Source organism: Lycorma delicatula, chromosome 13, assembly GCF_047948215.1.
Source record: "Lycorma delicatula isolate Av1 chromosome 13, ASM4794821v1, whole genome shotgun sequence".
NCBI classification, from domain to species: Eukaryota; Metazoa; Arthropoda; class Insecta; order Hemiptera; family Fulgoridae; genus Lycorma; species Lycorma delicatula.
In genome coordinates, this window is record NC_134467.1 from 49,996,634 (window position 1) to 50,020,530 (window position 23,897).

At 32.3% G+C, this 23,897-nt stretch overlaps 1 protein-coding gene across 1 annotated transcript in view; it reads right to left on the minus strand.

Annotated features, from left to right (window-relative positions):
* Positions 1 to 9,412: 9,412 nt before the first annotated feature.
* Positions 9,413 to 23,897, minus strand: part of LOC142334091 (serine/threonine-protein kinase 17A-like) — a 143,705-nt gene continuing 129,220 nt past the window's right edge. Inside the window, exons 6-7 of the mRNA XM_075381776.1 lie at positions 22,659 to 23,005; positions 9,413 to 12,882 (exon numbers count right to left, since the gene is read on the minus strand). Coding sequence (XP_075237891.1) covers positions 22,690 to 23,005 — 316 coding nt within the window. The 3' untranslated portion in view covers positions 9,413 to 12,882; positions 22,659 to 22,689. The remainder of the gene's footprint in view (positions 12,883 to 22,658; positions 23,006 to 23,897) is intronic.

The following is a 23,897-nucleotide window of genomic DNA, read 5'->3' on the forward strand; positions in this document are numbered from 1 at the left end:
AATCAAATATCTATTGACGCTTGCTTGCTTTTGAAAGTTGACATCATCATCGAGTATTTTTAGAAAGGTTATATTTATTTATTATAGAATAAATATGTATTACATTATCTCAGAAACAGTATAACAGAAGACCAGGGTAAGGAATTACTTCCAATTAAAACTAAAAGGAATACTTTTCTTAGACTACAGGTCCTTTTAATGGTCTGTTATTTTTAGTACAGACAATGGCACCTCCAATAGCTGTTGGTTTGACAAGAAGGGTTGCTGGAATTTGCCGTTGAAATATTTCAACGGTTAAGGAATGAATTGAATACAATAAATTGTATTTAAAAGAAATTTTTTAGTTTGTTAGTCCCTCAGTATCCTGATCAAGCCACAAAATACATAAGAAAATACATGTGAAAATTCATAAAAAATTTGATACATATTGAAATTTTATTAATTAGAGTTGAGCTGCTAAAGGTTTTGTGATGATTATGGACATTACGCGGTATCAGTGCTTGTGGCATAAAGTTGATTCAAGAGTTTTCAATCTGGATCGTGATTGACATCGTGGAAAAAATTGAACAAGTTGTCGCATTAGCAACTGTGATATAACTGAACATCAACCGCAAAATAGTTTTAAACCGTTTAAAGAAGGCTAGATTAAAAAAATTATTTGGGTGTGATGCAGCAGCTTAACAAACACAGGTACTGTTACTGTATGTGCGATGTGACTGGCTGCACCTGCCTACAGTTATTTGACTGAAAAACATAAAATAGAAGATGAGAACCCAAATAGTACGGCCACCTTATAGTGGTGTTTATCGAGTAACATTAAGAACCAGGCTAAATACATTTTTATCAGTGCAAAGGTCAGGTAAGCAGCTATAACTACTATTTTCAAGATAGAGGCCAACTATTTTGAAACTCACATTCTTCAGATCGCTAAAAGTATCAGGTCCTGGGCTGACCAAACAGCTGTTCTGAGAAATTACGATACATTGATAGTTTTTATAAATTGTACAGACTTTAATATTTTTTTGTCATTATTATTCTCATAAGCTTGAGTTCAATGAACATGTGGGGGCCGAGGCTAGATAGGAAGAATGAACGAAGCGAGCCCTGCCCGACTTATAAATGTATATGGAATGTATCACAAAGTTCTTCAGGGACTTTCATAGCCTATTTTATTTGTAGAAATAATGGTAAAACTTCATATAAACATATTCCTAAAAGGCTTCGTTTGCAAGTTATGGCTAGTGAAAGTGCTCGAATTTCAGCTACTCGGCTAGCTTACTAAAATGAGGTTGTACTGAAATTTTTAGTAAGTTAAGTTTCAAAATTAGTATAAGTATCTTATGGTTTTTGACTGCAAAAACTGAATAAAATAGGTCCAAGAATTTTATCTGCTGTGGTTTCTGAGAAATGCGGGGTAAAAATCTTGTTTTTATGTTTGATGTACAGTAACTTTTGTTAAATTGGTAATAAATACTTCAAAAACATTTTAAAAAACTACTAGAAAATTTAATTCTGAATAAAATAGTGCGAGATAAGTTGAGTAAAACAAAGAAAAGTTAGAAAAATTTGAATTTTACTTAGAAACATACATTACTGTATTTGTCAGAAAAGTACTTATTTAATGTAAACAAAAACTAAATTTATTTTTGGTGATGTGAAAAATTTGTAAAAACAAAATTTATTGTTAAAAATTACTGTTAAAAATCTGGAAATTACACTACTGTAAAAGAAAAATAAGTAAATAAAAATTATTTAGATAATAATTTTTTTTATTAATGACGGAGATATAATAAATTATTTTAAAAATTATTATTTCTAAATTGGCAATAAAATAACAGCTGATCAACAAGCGCAATACTGCATTAGTATTTAAATCTGTCTGTAAGGTTCATATATCAAGTACTGTGAACTGTGCCATCGTTATCGAAGGTTTGCTGTGAGTTTTAGTTTGAACATATCAGTTTGCAATTGAAGTAATTTCTTTCCTGGGCGCTCAATGAATCGTTATCATCGCCAGACACAATATTTTTATTTTACATAAATATTAAAAATTAACATCGGTATAAACAGCTGAAACATTCTACAGAAAATTCATATGATTAAATATAGACAGCCCTAAGAAATCGTAAAACATAAGATAACATCATTACATTATTCCCTAGCATATTTCACATGTTTGCCCCTATATTAAACTTAAAGGCCATATAAAAACATTTGACGGTCAACATGTTCCCTCAACCGGGAAAAGCAGATGCACTTTGTTTATTTCTGGGGAAAACGTGAATCCAGTCGATTTACACCACGATTATAAACGAGTTGTGTTTTGGAGCAGCCTCTCACCAGTAACTAACATTCTACATGATATGTAAATAGAAAAATCGTCTACAAATAAAGAACACATAACGGGTTTTCGCATGCAGCTTGTTATACTATTTATGGCTACGGCAAAGTAACACTTAGGACACTCCCATGTGTTACAAGTTTTCTAGTGTGAAAATATCGTCATTCCAATTCAATATCGAAAGAATTGAGTACCGAGGAAACCCCTGATAAACGCAAAGAGATTTCCTTGTATACCCCATACATGAAGTGTATTAAGGATTTCTATCCACGCTGTCATACGCATTTTGCAAATCAAAAAATACAGCAACCAGGCGTTGGCGAAATAAAAAGGCGTTTTGAATAACAGTTTCCAGAGTAACTAGGTGATCAATACACGATCTACCTTAGTGAAAACCGCATTGTTGTGGGGCAATTAGAGCGTTTAACATACCACTCTAGATGACAGTTTACCATTCGTTCTATAACCTTGCACAGGGTACTACTAGTCAAGGAGATAGGATGATAACTTGTACGGCATGATTTATCTATACCAGGTTTCAGTATGGGAATCGCCAGTGCTTCTGATCCAAGAATCTGGAAACACGTGATCAGAGAATATTCTGTTGTAGATACACAAAAGATGTCTTAGTACAGTATCTTGGATTGAGCCTGATATCATTTCCAAAGGAAGTGTCACAAAAATTATTCAAGGCATACCTTAGATCATTATAAGAAAAGAGTATGTTTAATTCATCCTGTGAGTCTTCAATCACAAATGGAATATTTTCTACCGGCAACTTAAATCTCATAAACTCAGGACAATACGATGATGTAAGTGAAACTGCCCTACAGGACCTTCCAAATGTGTTTGCCACATCAATGGCAATGGTAACAATAATTCCGCCGCTTTATCCAATCGGTTGCGGCGACTACCAACCCGCACGTGGCCCGAATTCTTCATACAACAGATGATGGTGATGTGTGAGAAATGGATTCGACATAATTCAGCCACGATTTTCGTTTAGCACATCCCAACCCCATAGAGGATGATACCCATCTTGTGACATTACCGGTCGCCACACCACCCGTTCCGATCCGAGCCCTGGGGGGGCTTTACCGGAGGTCGTCTTTAGACCATCTAACTGATTACATCTCACGGTCATCAGCTAGGTCTCGGTTGGGATGCCACCGATGTGAATGCCTCAGCGGACATTTACATCAGTAAAATACAAATCAAATTTTGTCTTCACGTAAGCCTCAAACAGACATCTTCACATCCAACCTAACATAATTCTCTCAAACTAACTAACCCAGACCGCGGACCTCGCGCCTAATCTAAATTTGACAACACCATTAGTGACTGTGAATGCTTCAGAAAACGAACTGGTTGTAAGTCAAATGAGTGCTACACTCATACCGATCAAAATTATGTTTTACGCAACATAGAAATTCAGACCTAAACCCAATAAGTCGACCAAATTAGGTCACTTAACAAGAGGAATATAACCTCAATCCGGTCCGCGCAGGAGCCGGGGACAAACCCCGCACTCCAACCCGGTTCCATCATAGAGTCTCGCGCGGTATTACAAAGTCACAATCAGGGACCGCTACCGGCGGGACGAAGCCACGCCCCCGGTCGCACGAGCTTCCATACCTCAGCAGCGCGGCCACTTCCACCAGTGGGAGCTCCAAATCGAATCAAACGATAGTAACGTAACCGTGGCGATGCGACTACCAAATCCAATGCCTAGGCCTGAACCCTAGTCACCCGGGTTTGTACAATGATCAAATACCTCGATTAAACGCCCTCTGCAGACCTACACACCGCAAGGGCGCGAAGGAAACGAGCCACTGTAGACTACTTCTCGCGGATCATCCAGTTAATTCGGAGATACAGAAAGGAATGTATTCTTTCAAGTTCTGTAACAGCTCGTGAACGTTCGACCTCGTATCGGGGACAGACGTAGAGGACGTGATTCACTGTATCATCTGTCTCACAATCCGGGCATCGACTCTAATCCACCAAACAAAATCTAGCCAAACTCGCCCGAAAGGCACCATGCCCGGAGAGAAACTGTGTGATATACCGATCGGGGGAGACCCATCTAATCGCACCTAAATCAGACACTATAAGAAATATACCATGCGTGTAGCGACCTGTGGGGGATTTGTCCCACCTGACGCAAGGCCCCGGTCTTCAATCCCTTGCTTTCGTTCTGACGTCAACAGATTGTTTGCCTTGGAAATATAGCGTTCCCTAGGATCAGTAGTCAAGATATCTATCGGTTTGACTCCAGCTATAGCACAGACTGCCATCCACAAGACTATTCTATAACCGCCTATCACAGCCAGCAAGAGGTCACTGGGCTAGCAGCAAAGTCCGCGTAATACCTAAGAGCCAAGGGTGAGCCCAGACTGGTGCAGCATAATAGCCTCACTGACCCCTTTGTAAAAGATATGCATAGTACGGCAATTCAACTCCAATCGGGATGAATGACTCTACCGGTTCCATAAAAAGCATCAGGGGCCTTTTTTGCTACATATTGTAATGTTCCTTGAACCGAAATTTCTCACCAAGGATAACACCCAGCTACTTTTGAGCCGTAACGTACCAAACGGGGAGACCGCCATCCGAACCCGAATTCGTCGGGAAGCAGACAATCGGCCCTTAAGCGACATGATTGTGGTTTTCTCTGGGCTATTTTCGTTTAGCACACAGAAACACTCGACGGCAAACGGCCCTCGCGTCGCGGAAGGCGCAGAGCAATTCAGTCGCAGGTCTTCGATTGAAATTACGTTAAGTCCTGCGCCGATCCTTTAGTGCACGCCTACAGTCTTCATCCCACCAAGGAACAGCAGGCTGCCTTGGCTTTCCAGATGTTAAAGGGATTGTTTGCATGGCATTTCTCCCGCCACCACCCCATTCGGTCTCCCTAAAGCATAAGACCGAATGTCTGTCCCACAAACGACTACTGAGCCTCGAAACATTAAGCGACCAGTCCTAACTAGCTCCTGGAGCTAACCTAATTGCGTAAGCGAACTAAGCGTGTTGCCACACACCACTCGCTTTGTGTCCCACCGCTCACTTGTCATATATTACTAAAAAAAAAAAAAAAATGGGTAGGGAACCCCGTCAACTAATAAAATATATATGACACTCAATAAATTAATTTACATCGTCAAGACAGCAATTCGCTGCTACGCCTAGGTTACTGAATGCCAGCAAGTACCTGTCTACCATATTAACGCGCTTGGAGCTTTATTGGCTGGTGGTCAGCTATCACTTTCGGGTAGCTTCCCTCAGCAGCACGGTAGGAGTCATTTTTCCCCGAAAAACTACTGCCGATTGAGCAACGTAACGGCATCAAGGAACACCCACACGGTCCGACAATGAGGCTCCCGCCACATTGACTCGCCGCTTGTGAGCGGCCAAGTTTCCCCTTGACCTCCAAGTTTCAGGGTGGTCGTGGAGTACCGTTCTTACTGACATGCATCCATCGCGAGGCTGTAAAGCCTCCTATGCAGCCGGGAGATAGGCAACTGTTCGAAATTTAGAACCGGTGCATACAGATCACCACTCCGCCCCGGTACAGGCCCAGCCTCATTGTCTCCCAAATGCCTCGGCCTCCTGCTTTTTCGCAACTTCCACATTGCTGCCTGAACTTTCACCATTAAATCGATTGGGACAGCCTTCCCCGATACAATGGTAGCCTTGTAGAAGGTTGTTTTAAAAACACCAGTGTACACAATTAAGGCTCTCTGCTGGGCACTCCTTAAATTTTGAACAAGTGTCCTATTCATATTCAACCTTGCGCCCCATCGGGCGCCTTGTAAAGGGTCATGCTTTCAGAGACACCTCGGTACACAATTTACATTTGACGGCCTGACAACCCACAGTCTTTCCAAGAAATCCTCCTAAGTTTGTGCATCACTGAGACGGCGTCCACTACTACTTGCTTAATGTGGTTGCTAAACGGCAACTATGTTAATAGTTGAGTAGTAATGAATTCAATCCTTTTCATTTAGGGATTCATTCATCCCTTTCAAGGGATGAATTCATTCGTGCTATCTAGAATTTGGTGCGTAAACAAGGCAAGTTGGTGCATCGCGATATTGCTCTTCTCGTAATGGCCAAAGGCCAATCCTTTTATCCCTGAATCATTGTACCCGATCCAGTTTGCTTTCTGAACCAATCATCCGCTTGGCTAACTCTGAGGCAAATCATTATTACCGACTGAAATTACAACCACTCTACGATCACTTTCAAAGAAGTTTTTGGAAATGCACTGGGTAAAAGGTGAAAATAAGAATGTTGAACATAAAGATACATCGCCGCATGAAAATGTACCTGATGAAGATACATCAATGTGAAGATATAAACGTCTACGATCCATTGTTCAATAAACAGAGATCTAGGTTCTGCCTCAGCTGATGTTGAGCCCCATGAATAGCGATAGATATTGAAATCACCAGTTATTTGGCAGGGTAATGGAATCTGTGAAAACAGACTGAATAGATCGTATTCATTCTTGATTTCAGAATTTAGAGTTAGGTATAAGCTGCAGATATTTATTTTGAATGGCGCCAATATCTTAACTGAGACTGCAGGGTTGTTTAGTCGCTAGCAGAATATGGGTGGTTACTACATTTTCCTTCATGAAAAACATTACACCTTCACACTCTGTCCCCTCAGTTTGATGGTGCATCTTCCACAGATATATCCACAAAAGGACATATTATCATGAGGATGGGAGGCTAATCTCCTGCAGAAGCAGTATTAAAGGATTTTCTCCTTTATTAGAATTTCTATATCCTCACAGGGTGAACAAGGATCACAAACATTCCACTGAATATTTTTAGCCATAAAAAATACTTTTTCCTGTTACACATAACTATAAATGCAGTTTACTTATGAAATGCTTACCGGTTTTTCTCTTGAATTTTATGACTTTTACGAACTGCTCTGCTTCTTCAGGCACTTCATCAGCCACCACATCCTCATAGAAACATTGAGATGGTGGAGGGGATGTGGAAGCCTGGGAGGACGGAGATACTGTTTCAGGCAATGATGTTTTAATACATCCCTGCACTTGGTTGTTTGCTGCTTTATTGGTGGAGCAGGAACTTTACGTGTTGGTGTGGATTTAGATAATCCACAATCAGGTTTTCCGGTAGAAGTTACCTTCTTGCCAGTACTCAATGCTGTAATAGAGCCTAGAGCCATGAGGGACTTGACTTGTGTTGTAGAGTATATTATGTTTTGGTTGCATGTGTGCTTGTGGTGGGGATTGAGCAGTGTGGGTCACTCGGCTTCAAGTCGAGCTGCCGAGGAGATGTGTATGTCCAGTGTTCAGTTGACATTATAATTCATACAGTATAATACCGTGTTATTCATGTCATTTTTACACAATAAAAATAAAGCATTATTTAATGGATTCAATTGAACTGTATTTGGGAGCAGTTCATTCCCTAACAACTTGTTCTGACAAAGCTTCTTCCAATTTACTCAGTTCTTTACACGATGCGCATTCTTTCTCTCTTCATACAGTGTTTGAGATAGACTGTACAAAACTAACACCAGGTTGCACAAGTGTCCACCTGGTTAGGGATTTCTGTATTCCCAAAGAGCCACTGGGAAAGACACTTTCTGCTCGGTACAGATCTTCAATTTAGCATTTTCTTCCTTGTAAAGGGAGCATTCCCGAGAATGCCAAATGTGCACCTTTGCAGTTTACACATTTTGCTTCTTTAATGCATGTCCTGTATGACTTTTTTTTATATTTTTATTTCACATCCCGTACGGCTGCACCATGCACAAACTTGTTCCTTTTGGCAACCAATTTTGGTGTGAACAAAACCCTGACACGAGTTTGGTATATGCGGTTGGAAAGAAAGGTCACCAACCTTTATTCGATGAGGAACCGTAGGAGCAGAAAAGGTTAGAATGTTAGAAATCTTACATTCAAGCGCCATTTTGCTTTCTATGAAAGTAATGAGTCTTTGGTGCTTGAATGTATGGTCACGTTTTCACTGGCGTTTCGATACATTAAATGATTTCTCAAAAAAGAATGTTTCTCAAAAATGGTGTGTCCTAGGCCAAATCTGATGTGATTTTGAAAGGTTTAACCATAAAGGTACTTTGTGACCTCCCGAAAAGATAGTTCCATCACCATACGTCTAGGTGCCACTGTTCTCAAAATACGCCCTTTTTTCAGAAAATTTTCATTTTTCATAGGGAACCAGTGTTTTCTTAGTGAAGCCACTCTTTCATCATGAAATTTAACTGAAAAACACCATGATTAATTGTAAATTTATTTTTTTTTCATCAATCAATCATCATTACTAGCTTCCTCCGAACTTAATTGAATCTCATCATTTGATAACTCCTTCCTTCCATCGCAATCTTCAACATACATTCTCTTTTCGACCAGTGTCCTAGCAGATTCATTTTTTCTTCACAAATAACAACACAATAAGTGTAACTGATATCCCTATCGAGTCAAAAGGACCTCCTTTATTCCTTATGATATAAAAATATCCTAGAAAAAAAAACTGGTTAATTTAATTTTATATTAATTATTACAAAATATACTATATACACTACCACCACAATAAGAAAAAAATTAACAAATGAATTTACAAAATTTCGACAGAATCTAAAAGAAATTATTAAAATATAATTCAATTTTTAATTATTTTTATTTACCAAATTTCACAAAAACATTACAGAAACAAAACTTAAATTAACTTAATATTTATAATTATTATTACTTCATATCTACCCCATTTTACATACATATATAAACCTACAAAAAATAAATTTATATAGAATATAATACAAATAATTTATAATACAAAAACAAATGAGAAAATACTAATTATTTAATTAAAAAGAAAAAGATATAGTTAAATATTTAAAAAAAAAAGTTTTATAATTAAGTTTCAACCAAAATATGTAGATCAGTTCTAGATATTAATAAATTTTACAAATCAATAAAATAATTTGATTGGATTATTTTAATTAAAAGAAAAAAATAATATATATATATATATATATATATATATATATATATATATATTAAAACTGATTTACAGCTAACATACAATACCAGTTTCATAAATAAAATTAGAATTTTTTCTAAAATTTTAAAGTTTTTTGTAAAATTAATGGTGGGCGTTAAGTTGATGGAGCATCCAGATATATAATAATAATAATAATAATAATAATAATAATAACAATAATCTTTAAAAATGAAGTAATCTATCTGTCCCAGTGATGATGAAGTGAAAGCATAGAGTTGCACTAGTTCCTAAGTGATAGTGAATTGTATCATAGATTCTTCCTTTTTAACAGGATTAGTACTAATAAGTCTAGAGGTAGATTTCATGAAATTGGTCCTCTAGTTTGTGTTGAAAATTTGGCCAACAATCTTCCTAGTAAAATACACAAATGATGGAAAACGAAGGAATGAAGACTGGAAGTGAGGGACTAAAACTAGGATATCCTTAAAAAAATGAAATTAGGATTTAGTTTATGAACACAAGCAAACTAGCAATATTTGGAAGATGTGAAAATCTGTCAAGATACTACAGAAATATAAAATAGATATAGTGGTACCATAAAAAACAATGATTAAATATCAGAATAAACTTTGCTTTTTTTAAGTATCTAAATATCTTTGCAAGGACAATATTTTAATTGTTTAACTTGTACTTAAAATGAAATATTAAAGAAATGAAAATCAAAATATGTCACAAAATAAAGATAAATTAAGATTATTTATATAATCTTTAATCTCCTGGTGACCAAACTGTAGCATCTGATAAATATATAATGAGGATTTATATATAATGAGAAAACTAATGGAGACTTATAGGAAATGGGATCTGACTTAAAAAATGTAATAAGTATTTACCGATAAGGCATGAAATTTATGAATAGAGAAAAACAAAGAATGCGACAAAAGAATATTAAATAAGCAAGGTGATATCCAAAGAAAAATCAGGAATATGATTATACAAGGAAGAAAAGTTATCCTCAGACATTAAATTCTACTTTGTAGTCTAAGGAGATTTGAAACGAGACTAAAAAGATTAGAAATTACATTCAGAATAGCGGGTCATGCATGGTGCAGCAAGACAGAAGCTTTTATTTTTAGAAATAAATAAAACATAATCTTAGCTACCTGAGTAAATTTCTTGACAATCAGTCCGATCTCTAACTCGCAGAAGAGAGCTTGAATTGAAGGAGATATAAAGAGGGAAAGGAGAGCGCAAGACTTTGGAAAGTCAAGGCTTAGAGGGTGGACTCATGTGAAAAAGAACCTCAATTATTTGGGACCAGAAAAACAAAAAGGGATGAACAAGGCTCTTTTATAACATCAAAAATGACTTGGATTTACACGGTGCAGCAGTTAAACGGTAGATATATATCAAAATTTAACTTTACAATAAATAGTTCTTAAAATGTAATCTAACTGAATAAAAAAAACATTAAGCTAGTTGTTCAAGAATGCTGCATAACTGATTGTGAACAACGAAGTACTTTTCTCAAGAATAAGTATGCAATGAAGAAGCTAAAAAAAAATTAATTAAAATGGAATAGTTCAAATAGTAACTTGAATTTATCCAAATAAACTTTTCAAACTAGAAAAAATAATTTTTATAAAAATATATGCAGATTGTAAATCTCTTTTTAGTAGAAGCCAAGCGGCTAAGGATAAACTAAGTATGTTATGAGTCATGAAACATTAAATGTTTATCGCAAGTAAAATCAAATCGGAAGTTTTTGCAGTAATTTGTTTTTTTATTGGAGAAAGGTTAATTCTATTGAACTCATTAACAGTCATGAATTGTATGATGACATTGGATTTTTATATTATGTTATTGGAAAATAATGTCTGTTATTTGAGAACGAATAGACAAAATACAACAAAAATTGTCACCAAGAGGAAAGCCATCAACACTCTTGATGATTGGGTACAATATTATCTCTATAAATAACAAGACCCTCTAAGCATCATGAGACCTTGCCGATGGTGAGGGCTCAGTGATATACAGTAGCTGAACCAAAGGTGCAACCATGTCAGTGACATATCTGTTGAGAATCAAAATAAAGAATGATTCCTGAAAGAGGGCAGCAGCTCTTTCAGTAGTAAACTGAAAAACTTAAACAGCCACATCAACATCACTCAATCTTCTGAGTACTGCACAGCTGAAAGCAAGAATTGGAGAAGGCAAGTTAGGAAATATTTTGGGTGAATATGGGATGGGTAAAACGGATAAAAGAATAATGAAGGAAAGAACAGATAGAATAATTTTGTTATTCAGGAAGTAGAATTAATAATGATGGACGAAGCAGTAGCGATATAAAATGCAGAATAGCACAGGCGAAATGAGCTTTTAGTCAGAAATATAACTTGCTTACATCAAAAATTAAATTAAATGTTAGGAAAAAATTTTTGAAAGTATATGTTAGGAGGCAGCTTTATATGGAAGTGAAACTTGATCGAAGTACCTGAGAAGAAAAGATAAGAAGCTTTTGAAATGCGATGCTATAGGAGAATGTTAAAAATCAGATGGGTAGATAAAGTGACAAATTAAGAGGTGTTGCGGTAAATTGATGAGAAAGAAGCATTTGCTAAAATATAGTTAAAAGAATTGACAAACTTATAGGTGACATTTTAAGACGTCCTTGAATAGTCACTTTGATATTAGGGGAACAGGTAGATGGGAAAAAATGTGCAGGCAGGCAACATTTGGAATATGTAAAATAGATTGTTAGGGATGTAAAATGTAGGGAGTATAGAGAAATGAAACGACTAGCGCTAGATAGGGAATTTTGGAGAGCTGCATCAAACCAGTCAAATGACTGAAGACAAAAAAAAATAACATTGAGTTATGAAAATAAATAATTTCTATGGATATAATTAACAGAAATTGAATTTCATATGGAAGTGCTTCCTACAATATCTGTGGTCGCCAAAAAATGCGCATTCATCATATCCCTATTTATTGCTAAATCAATTTTGAAATATCTTCTTGTTTTTATATTACTATCACAGAGGACAGTACTATGAACAGTCATCACACTTAGAAATGTATACTGCATTTTTATAGGACCAGATGATGCTTACAAGAGATGGAATGGAAAATATCAAAGTTCGCCTAAACTGTTGTTTCTCAGAAAAAAATGAACCGCAGTTTCATTTCGATACTAACTGTTTTTTTTTCACTCAATAGTAATAATACTGCATAGCAAATAGCAAACACATTGAATTACCAAACAGAGCTATCAACTCACTCTAATGAACATTAATAAAAACAGATTTAAGTGAATAAACTGTTTGGCATTTTGTGAGAACAGGTCATTTGCCCAGAAAATTGTTATTTTATGAATATTTAATGTCATAAGGTAACACTGCTAAAGCTGAACAGTTAAAAAACCAAATAAAACTGTCAAATATTGTGATAAAATGATGGTATTCAACGGTATCAATTGAAATATCCTGAAGTCTGCAGCCAATGCGTTGAGAAAAATATTAAAGTGAAACTGTAGTTCTGAAACACAAAATCAAAGCAGTAATGAAAAAATGAGTCATGAACATTAACAGATTAAAACTTCCTTCAAATTTTACCTAAATAACTTGGATTTTTATGAAATTACACGTAAAACTTTACTGTGATAACGCCCACCGTAGAATTTAACTGATCATTTATAATTTCAGAAGAGCGACTTAAAAATAATGATTATTTTTAATTTAAATTAGAAACATCATAATACAATAAACTACAATAAAATTAAAACAAAAAACAAGATGAATATAATAAAAAATATTGTTAAAAATTAGGTTTTTAAACCATTTACATTAATTAAATTATTCCTATTATTCATTAATCCTATCATTGGTTTTACTTGTAACTACAATAATGCACAAAGGATTTAATTAATTATAAAGGAAATTGATTAAATCGATTGTAAAGGATCAAAATCAATAATTAGCACCGATATATATTAAAATATTAAAAATAATAATCTACATAATAATAATCTGTTGTAAAATAATATAAATAGAGAAGAAAGAATTTTTTTTATACATATAATTGAGTCACAACAAGGTTTTAAGAAAAAAATAAGGAATTTAAAGAACTAAAAACTGTAATAAAATGGAAGTATATAAAATGGAGTAGTAATACGAAAGATTAAATGGTTTTTTCTTCTTATAAATAATCTTATTATTTAGAATGGATTGGAAGTTTTAAAAATAATTTTTTGTTGTTATATTAACTTTTTTGTTAGTTATGCATCATAGCCACTCAAAGTAACCTGTATCCTGCAAAAGTTGTTTCAAAGCCAACGTGCAGTTATGAGTTATCACTAATATAAATCTTTCATTTTTATATAAACAACTTAACAGAAAAAGATTTTACATATTTTGCAAAACATTGTTTATATATTATGCATTATTTCCCACGTAAAGTAGCACATCAGTTAATTTGTTTCTTTACGTTACATTGTTAGCAAAAAGTTTAACGATTTAAACCAACAGCATTCTAAAAATATGTTATCAGTACATAAAAAAGAAACTTTTCTAATACTGGGTGTTTGTTTTAAAACGCAACCGGGCAAAATACTTTTTAGAAGAGTTAAGATAATAATTTGAGTGAAGAAGTTGCAGTACTACTTACTGTTTTATAATCAGTTGATGTAATTTTCAATTTCTTTTTTGTGAACAGTTAATTGTTTTTGGTTACCTGTGTTTTTTGTTAAGAAGAAATGGTTTTGAACAACAAGGAAAGGATTTTTATTGTGGAAAATTATCTAACTAAATCTTTTGTTTTGAACCAAGAAGCTTTTCAATTGCAGTTCCTGAGTAAGAATGTACCAAATAAATTTTCAATTCATCGTTTGATGAAGATATATAGTGAGACCGGTTCTGTTTGTAATCAGAAACATAGCCGGAAATGTTCAGTACTTAATGATGAAAAATCGGAAGATATTAGGATAAGCTTTTTAAACTTGACTTTAAAGCTATACGAAATTCATGTATCACATGAATTACACCCGGTTGATTATGCTGCTAAGGTCTACTACTGTCAACGGTTTAATCAGTTTGTTTGAGAGACCGTTGGATAATATATTTTTAACAGGTGAGGTTTGTTTTTATATGAGTGGGTACGTAGTCAGAATGATCGCTACTGGAGCTTCAACAATCCTTACATCGATCGTTCACCAACCACAAAACCCACAGAAAATTGACATGTGATGTGCAATTTCCTTTCTTTCCCCTGCAGATTGCAGGAGAATTTGTAGTTGTAAATTTCCTTTACATCTAACGTTTCATAATAGTTATCAACTGGATGAAAAATTGGAAATAGATATACACGTGATATGTACATAAATACAATTAAATTATTTTTAATTTCTCTTAAGCAGTAGTACCTTGACCAGCAAGGAAAAAACTGCTATTAAGAAAAAGATTTTTATTTTAACACGCATTTACCTTTAATAAGCAACATCGTAAGCGATAAATTATATTAATTTATACCAAATATCTGTTTGCTATACACCGGTATATAAACCACAAACAACTTTAAGAAAGTCCATTTTTATCGACATCTTTCTTAACTTTTGAAGGTAACATACATTTAAAGCAACAATTTATATATATACATATGCACGGATTGATAATATACAGCGAGTGAAAAATTACACAAGCCTGATTTCATTAATTCACTAAAGTGGGAAATTTGCTTAATGGTTGGCACTAAAATGAATCGGTTGCTAATACTTGACCTTATATATTAGCAATAATTTAAACAAAAAAATCAAGTATTTCTCCCTATTTCGTCTGTCAATGATAGGAATCCTATAAAATGACGCTCATGCGTTTTACATTATCTCAACATGCAAGATATTGTAAATTGCAATAATTTTTAAAGTATCAGGAAAACTGTACTGTATATTTTTTCTTGATCAAACATATCAGATAAGTCAACAATTTTACACACAATCACTTGTTTTAGAAAAACCGGAAGCGCATAGAAACAAAAACAATCCAGCTGGCCAACAGTTTTAAATGATGAATTTTTAGAATTTGTTCATACATCCTTTGAATAATCAGCTTGAAGGTCAGTAAGAAGGCTATTTCAGCAGATCGGACTGTCACAAAGCCAGAAAGAAATTAAAATTACATTTGTCCTGTATTCATGTCACGTAGGTATCACAAGAACTTGACCGAGGGAAATTATTGGAAACGATTTGTGCATTTTGTTTGCAATAATTAATCTTTTATAACATTCTCTTTAGCAAAGAGGCGTGGTTTATCTAAGTGGCTTTATAAACAACCAGAACCACTGATATTGGAGTGCAGAGAACCCTCATGTTTGCTAAAAGATTACATTACATTTGGAAAAAATCCGAATTTGGTGCATAATTTCTCCCAAGAGAATAGTGTTCAATATTTTTTTATGGAATTGGTAACATCTGAATTCTATTAGCAGATTATAACCAATTTCATAGTATTGTTAGAAGAACGCAATTGCCGATTGCAGCGAGATAAGCAAAACAACCCACATGGTGAATGACAGCTGCTACATGAGCTCTTAGGAATAAAGTCATTTTCTGTGGTTTAAGACCACCTAGGTCTTCAGATTTATCCGATTAAAATTTACCAGTTTTATTTTTGAGAGGGATATTATTTTTAAAAAAAGTCTTAAAAAATAATCAACCGATCGACTTAAATGGAACATTAAAGTTGAATTATCCTGTATCAACATGCAACCGTTAAAAAAGTGGCCGATAACTTGAAGAAATGGGTTGATGCCTATGTAACTGCACAGAGTTAATTTTGTTGAATATTTATTAAAACACAACTGTAAATTATGAAATTATTTAATTTTTTTTTGATAAAATTTAACAATATTTTTTTCATATATTTGGTTCCGCATACATTTTTTCCCACACAGTTTATTAAACTTTTCGCTCACCTTGTATTTAACAGTTTTCATAAAAACGGCAACTAAATGTCGCTACTGCCATTATGAGTTAGTGACCGCTGATCGGCTGTAACTGCCTTATGGTAACATTTTCTTTGTAGTCTTACAATTCATTAATTTTTATTTAAATATACATCATACGTAAAATTAATTTAAAGATAAATGATTGTATTTTATACTTTTATTTATTTTTTTAAACACAACTATACTTCAGATAGCAAAATTATACGATAATTTTATCACAGTTTAATAAATACCACATCGAGTACATTTTATACTAATTATACAATAATGAGGTTTTATGTTAGAACAATGCTTTAAATAATTTAATTTATTGGCTTTTATTTTCATATCACCAGATAAAATACAAATGTGTACATCATATATGCACACACACGCATATAAAATACATATCTACTTGAGAAAAAATCAAGGAAGAAAAATATTTTAAAAATATAGATAAATATAATTCTGAATTGAAATGTTAACTCCGTTAACAAGGGGAAATTAATAAATTTGTAACTATAAGCTGTCACTTTATTCCTAAATAATATTCCATTACACGTAAAAATGTGAAATGGAATTTTTTTTTATTTTTCAATGGCCTCAAACAAAATTCAACACCATGATAAAAATAAAATCACTGTTTTTGCACTTTTTAAGCCAATTTAAATTTTATTGAAATAACGGTTATATTTAATTTCAAATCTCTCTCGAAGGATGGGGTTATGCCTCTATAACTGTTACTTTAAATCAAAAGAATATACTTAACATAGAGGCAAGCCATAAAACTATTAAAACAAGGGAATTAATACTGAAAATTTGTCAAAGCAAGATATTCTGTTTCGTTCTAATAACTTATTACTTGTTAAAAAAGTTTGATATATTTTGTTATTAAAATATTTGAACAATCTGAAATACATGAAAACTGTTCAGCATTCATACATAACTTGCAGAAAGATGTACACGATTAATAAATCTAATAATAATTATAGAAATCGGTTAAGAGATTATTTAATGAAATACACAGCTTTCTACTTTCTTTTCACTATAAACAAATATTTAACTACGCTTTAAGAGTTTGGTTAACTGAACATATTTTAAAATAAATTATGAACAGTTTGCACAAAATTGAAATTCCATGAGTGCAACACGTAGCTTTTCAGCAATTTTTTTGTTCTTATCTTAATTTTATCTCAAAGACATCATAGATATAACCAAAGTGCTTGATACATGTGTATGTATATGCGTGCGTGTGTGTTCTTATGCACGCATGAGAGTTTTATTTTACTCTAGCTATGTTCTACATCTACTAGTGACCGATTCCAAGAAAGAAAGATAACTCATTAATTAAAAATTGATTAATTCACGACTTTGCTTTTTATTATTTAATCTTTTGTTCAGTTAATTCTTCTTTTGTCGACTTAATGTTTTTGTAAATTCTTGGGAAATGTAATTATTAAAATTATTCTGCCGTTAAGACCCCAATCTGGCAAAATTACAAATTGTAAAAATGAAACAAATAAAAATAGCACACTGAATCCTAGATAAGGCAGTAAACATACTTTATTATAAAACATAAAATTAAATTCTTTTTTCATATAAATATAGATCACAATGTACATGAATGATAAAACACCAAACCTAGAAGTAACATCAGCACTAGTAAATATCATTCACATTTAAAACAAATATCACCCATTTTTTTTTTTTACACTATTATGCATAGTGATATTATTTATACCGGGTGGGCCATATAAAACCGGTTTCAGCCATCTGACACATACCACCAGTCACAAGATGGTTATGGATACTTCCAACAAGACAAAGCGACTTGCCGCACTTCTGATCGGTCGGTCTATTGTTCGAATCCAGCGAGATTTCACGAAGGATAGAACAATCAGTAAGGACTTTGGGCACCCTGATCTCCAAATATCGCTATGCGATATTTTACCTTTGGGTCTATCTGAAAGGGATATCTACAAAAAGAACCCACGGGCATTGGAAGGGTTGAAAGACAACATACAACAAGAGATTGCCAAGATTTCAATCGGAGAATTGCAGAAAGTTTTTCTGAACATGATTCACTGCATTTTGAACAGGCAGCTGGTGGAGAGGATTTTGATCAGAGACTTTAAACTTAGATCGCACAGATTTCTTTTTTCAAAAGCACTGAAATTGAGAATCAATAAAGTTAAGTAATTTAATATTACTTTTTCCTTTTTATCATTAAATTTTTATATCCTGGGGCCGGTTTTATTTGGCCCATCCTGTAAATATAAAGAACAAACACTAAAATAAGAAAAAAATAAATAAATAATTAGAAAACAAATTCTAAAATAGAATAAAATACAAGGAAAGTTAAATACAGAAAAACAAAAGATAAAAATCATGTAATAATGAAATAAAAGAGAAAAGTGAATCAAAAAAAGTAATAAAATAAAAAGAATTGGGTACATAATGGAGAAATTAACAAACTTATATAATTCGTAAAATAATAATTTCCAGATAATAATTTTCTAATCGAGAAAAAAAATTTCAAAAAAATATTGAATTAAGATATAAATAATTATAATAAAAAGGGTGAATACAGAAAAATTTCACAAATAGCTTGTTGAAATAGTAATAGACAATAAACTGACTTCTTAATTGACCGATATTGCATTTAATTTCTCTCATTTTATATGATTTCATGTAATCACTCCTTCTTAAAAAGAAATCAATTTTAGAGTCATTTCCAGATAATTTTTTTGTAAATAATCTGAAAATAACAATGTATTAAAAAAAAATCAAATATGATTACAAACACCCTTGAAAATAAAATGAACCGGCATTTATGACAGTCTTAAAAATGATTCCACACAGACTGAAACAAAATACAGAAAAAATTAAAAAGTTAAAGCATTTTTAATATTGGGATAAAATAGTTGAATATAATAATAATAATAATGAAAAATTATACTTGTACAGTAAAAAAAAAAAGTATTAGCTTAAACATTTTACCGTAAGTTGTACTCTGCCTTCAAAAAAATTGTTAAAATTAAAGCGCAACAAAGTAATTTTACGTAAGAAAAGTTTGTACCTATCAGAATCCCTAACTTATATTAAAGAAACTGAAACTAAACATTTGAAAACTTAATGAAAAGTTCTCTAAAAAAATTTTAATGGAAAATATTAAAAAATTTTAATGAAAATTAAATCCGACAAAGGACTATTGAAATTTTGGAAACGTTTTACGCTTACCTAATTGGAAATTAAATCGGAATGAATTCTAAAAAGATTAATAATAATGATTTTTGAAAGATAACTTAAATAAAAGAAAAAAAACTGGAAACAATAGATTAAAGTTAAAAAAAATATATAACTGAATCAATACTGAAAAAATTTTGAAGATAGATATCAAATAGAAAAATTATTAAAGAGGTTTCAAGAGAAAAAAACAATTCTCCAAAAAAATAAGAAATTGACAAGGAAAACAATAAAGAGGCAGAGAACAGAAGAATAATGGGCAAACAGAAAAGTTAAAACCCAGAAAAAAGTTAATAATCATTCTTAGATGATGTCCATATGAGAAAAAAAAATTAAAAATATTTGTTTACACCGATCAATTTGTTTTTCCTTTCCTATTACCATCCCTGAAACGAATATATAAGTAAACATCTAATAATAAGTGAGGTAGCACCTTTGGTTCCTTAACCGTGTAATACGACTACAAACACCGTTATCCCCAAGGCAAACTTGAAGATCTTACCTCATGACTGTACAAAAAACCAAACTATTTTCTAGACTCCCTGATTGGGTAAAGTTAGTGGCTTCTATTCCTTATAAAATCAATTGATATGGACCGCATAAAAATTAAAATATTAAAATGTTTTTTCTTTCAGGAAATTTTAAATCAATAATTTAATGGATAACTTATCAACTTCCACATCGGAATAAACCTTTCATCCAAACGTCCTGGGTTCAAATCCAAATTTTTCAAAGTACACTACAAAATGTTTGTTTTATATTCCCACGAACAAGCAGTAATAAGTGATTTATCGACTTAATTAGTTTAAATACTAACACTAGTTTTAAGATTAATGAATCAAGAATCGATATGAATCTAAATTCAAAATTAGGTAACTGGTTTTACATATACAGTCTGTAAAAAAGTTTCCAGGAGAGAGGCTATAAATATGAATTAGTGGCAGAATCTCACAGGCACTTGTTGAGAGAAATCTTGTGAACATAACCCAAGTTTACTTGCCGGGTTAGTGGGTTCATGTTACATATCCGTTTTTGAGAAGATTGTTTTGAGCCTATTGTCAGATTTTAAAAAAATGTAATAATGTTAATAAACTTTTGTTCTTTGCTTAGAAAAAGTGCTACAGGAAAGTTTGAAATGATAAAATAAGCACACGGCAATGAAGCTATGTCTTGTAAACATGTGTTCAAGCAGTTTGCTCATTTTCGTGGTGGTCAGATGTCATTAGAAGACAATTTTAAACAGGGGATAGCCAGTACCTAGTATAGATGAAGGCACGTGCATGAATCATTGAATGCAGTCTAGAATGCTTGAATTACTTAAGCTCTCGATCAAAATTTCCTGAAACATTCACTGGACCAAATTCGTCGCTTATTACTTCAGTTTTATAAAATCAAGATTCCCGCCTCATGATGATGTGGCAGCTCACACATCCATCTTTGTATGGATTTTGCCTAAACAACATGTGTCAGTGCCATACTTGCCAGATTATTTTCTATTTCCTAACACTAAGATATCTATTAAGGGGGAGCGGTACACGAAGATATATACCATAAAAGAAAGCACGTTACAAGCATTCTAAAAGTGATTCCAGAAGATTTTTGATGACGCTTGTAACCGATCTAAATATTGTATCGTGTTGAAAGAACACTATGTAGAAGCTTATATTTAAAAAAATTTCTTTCTGATTTTTTTTTGAGATTGTTTTCACAGCTTGTTTTGGAATTTTTTGTGCAGGGTATTAATATGTGTAAAAAAGAAAACATGAAATACAGGCAATTGAAATAAAATTTTAAAGATGCGTGTGGTAGGACAAACAGAACAGATCAAGTTAAAACGAAAAAGAGGCGACAAACTAAGAGGAAATTTGGCGTTTTGATTATACAGACTACAAAACATTGAATTTCAAAGCAATTTAAGATGATTGATGATTTACTAAGGATGAACATTTGTAATTGTATTATATTTAGTTAAACTTCATAATTAATAAGATAATTTTATTTTGAGAACCCAACAGCCAAGTTCCGGAACTATTAATACATTGTAGGTACTTTTCTATTAATTGTCCCCTACCTTAAAAAATTCTACATGAGACTCTTTTTGATAAATTAATTTATCTATATTTTTGTGTTAGTGTTATTATAAAAAATTTGAATAATTTAAATATATAATACCACTGTAATATATAATTATTTAGGGGATTGATAAAAAACACGCCTTTCATATAGTGAATATAATGTGTTTATAAAATAACAATGTTATCAGTTTAATCGGAAAAAAATGAGAAAACCTTCTTTATATAATGGCATATGTAATTATAAATGGTTTTACAGTTAATCAACTGAAAATTTTGACGATCCGATAACTAATTAATATATACTAACACTTTCAAGATTGTGGAGGTCTATCAAATCTTAAATAAATATAAAAACACCACAACAAATACTGGCTATTTCTATTGCAACATCCCTTTCTTCTGAAGGCAACAATTTGAACAAATTTTATATGATATTAGCAATTACTGACCTTATTAAAATGGAAGTTTGTAACTTTTAATCATTAGAAAGTGTTACAATTTAAATATGAAACGATTCCACAGTGGCAAAAGAAGTATTACGCTAAAAGGTACTGAATTTTAACCTAAATTAAATCCAAGAAGCTGATGTTGAATTCACTATCTTTTATAAATCTTTTTTGTTTTAAAACGATAATCACCATAAAAGAATAAACACCATGATTGAAATTAAAAACTGGATATACAGATAAAAACCAAGAGATTGATTGATAAATTAATGTACACAAATAAAAACTTTTATAAAAATAATCAAACAGAAAGGTTGTTAACAAAACAAAAATATAATAAAATAAGAGAACTGCAATTAACCGATCAAAAGATAATAAAAATTAATTACGGTTTCGTAATAAAATACCTTGACTATTAAATCAAAACTAACAAACGTGAAAATTATAACTGGAAATTATTATGATTTAAAAACAATAATTATAATTTTAAACCATTATAAATAATACCATAAAATTAATATAATACAATATTTTATAATAATAATAATACCAAAACAAAAATACTTACAAATGTATATAAATAAAATGAGAATTATATTTTAACAAATAATTCCTCTATCGTGTACAATTTCTACAACGGGAGAATTAGCAACGCTATTTCGTCGACTGTGCTGTTGACAACAACATTGTGATCCGCATTGTGAACACGATAAACACGTAACAACTTGATATGATCGTCTCGCTGACTGTTGCGATTCATGATTACAACAATGATTTTCATCGTTTTCACTATTATCACCATTTTCTATATCGTTATTTAATACTGTTGTAGACTGCGTAAGTTCAAGTATCGGTTTAACTGGTGATAATGATAACCATGAATGCGATAAACATTCACGTACCGAAAGACGTGATCTAAAAAAAACAAACAAAAAACACATGATCAAAAATATTGAGACAAAAACTAAAATTAAGTTTTTTAAATGCGGCACAGCTGGTGTATAATATTATTTACATATAAATAAATTAAATTCAACCTTACCGACTTAACAACTGCAACTTTCTTACATAACAGATATGACTAACTTTACTTTACACTATGACGACCAGTTGCTATGATTTTAACATTTTATAAATTTACATTCTACGTAATTTAATTTTAACGATCTGAAATTGAAGAATAACTTTTCCTGAGTATGATCGAATGACAGAAAGTGCTAGAAAAGAGAACGCAGATAAATTGTTGGTTAGGCTGAATTTCAGTTATTGATATATAAATTTTAAAAAAATTATGATTTATTCATTAAATCTTTATTAATACTAATCAATCACCTTATGATAACTTAAAAAAAAAATAACAAATTTTTTTTTCACTGGTGCTTATAAATATTTTGACAAGTGTGGTTAGAATCATTAAACCAAATTATATCTTATTCAGTTAGGTTACAGAGTTCAAGTAAATAAACTGCGCGTACAAGGGTTCAGCCAGCTGATTCGCAAGCATCTCTTGTAAATCTTGATGCATATAAAAACAACTTCACGATGTTAATATTCAGAAACCATGCGCTATTATATCTTAAATTTAAATAAATTAAGACATTTTAGTTGAGTTTTTTAAGAATTATGAAACTGTGAATTGTCCACAAACAGTAAAATTTCACTAATATCTTTAATTAAATTTCTATGATAATAAACAAATAATAAATTCAATTCAGTTTTCGTCATCTGATTGTGAAAAATCTGTAGTGCTGTCAGTATTAAGAGGTACAATTCTGTTTTCTACTATATTATCCAATTCCCAATAATT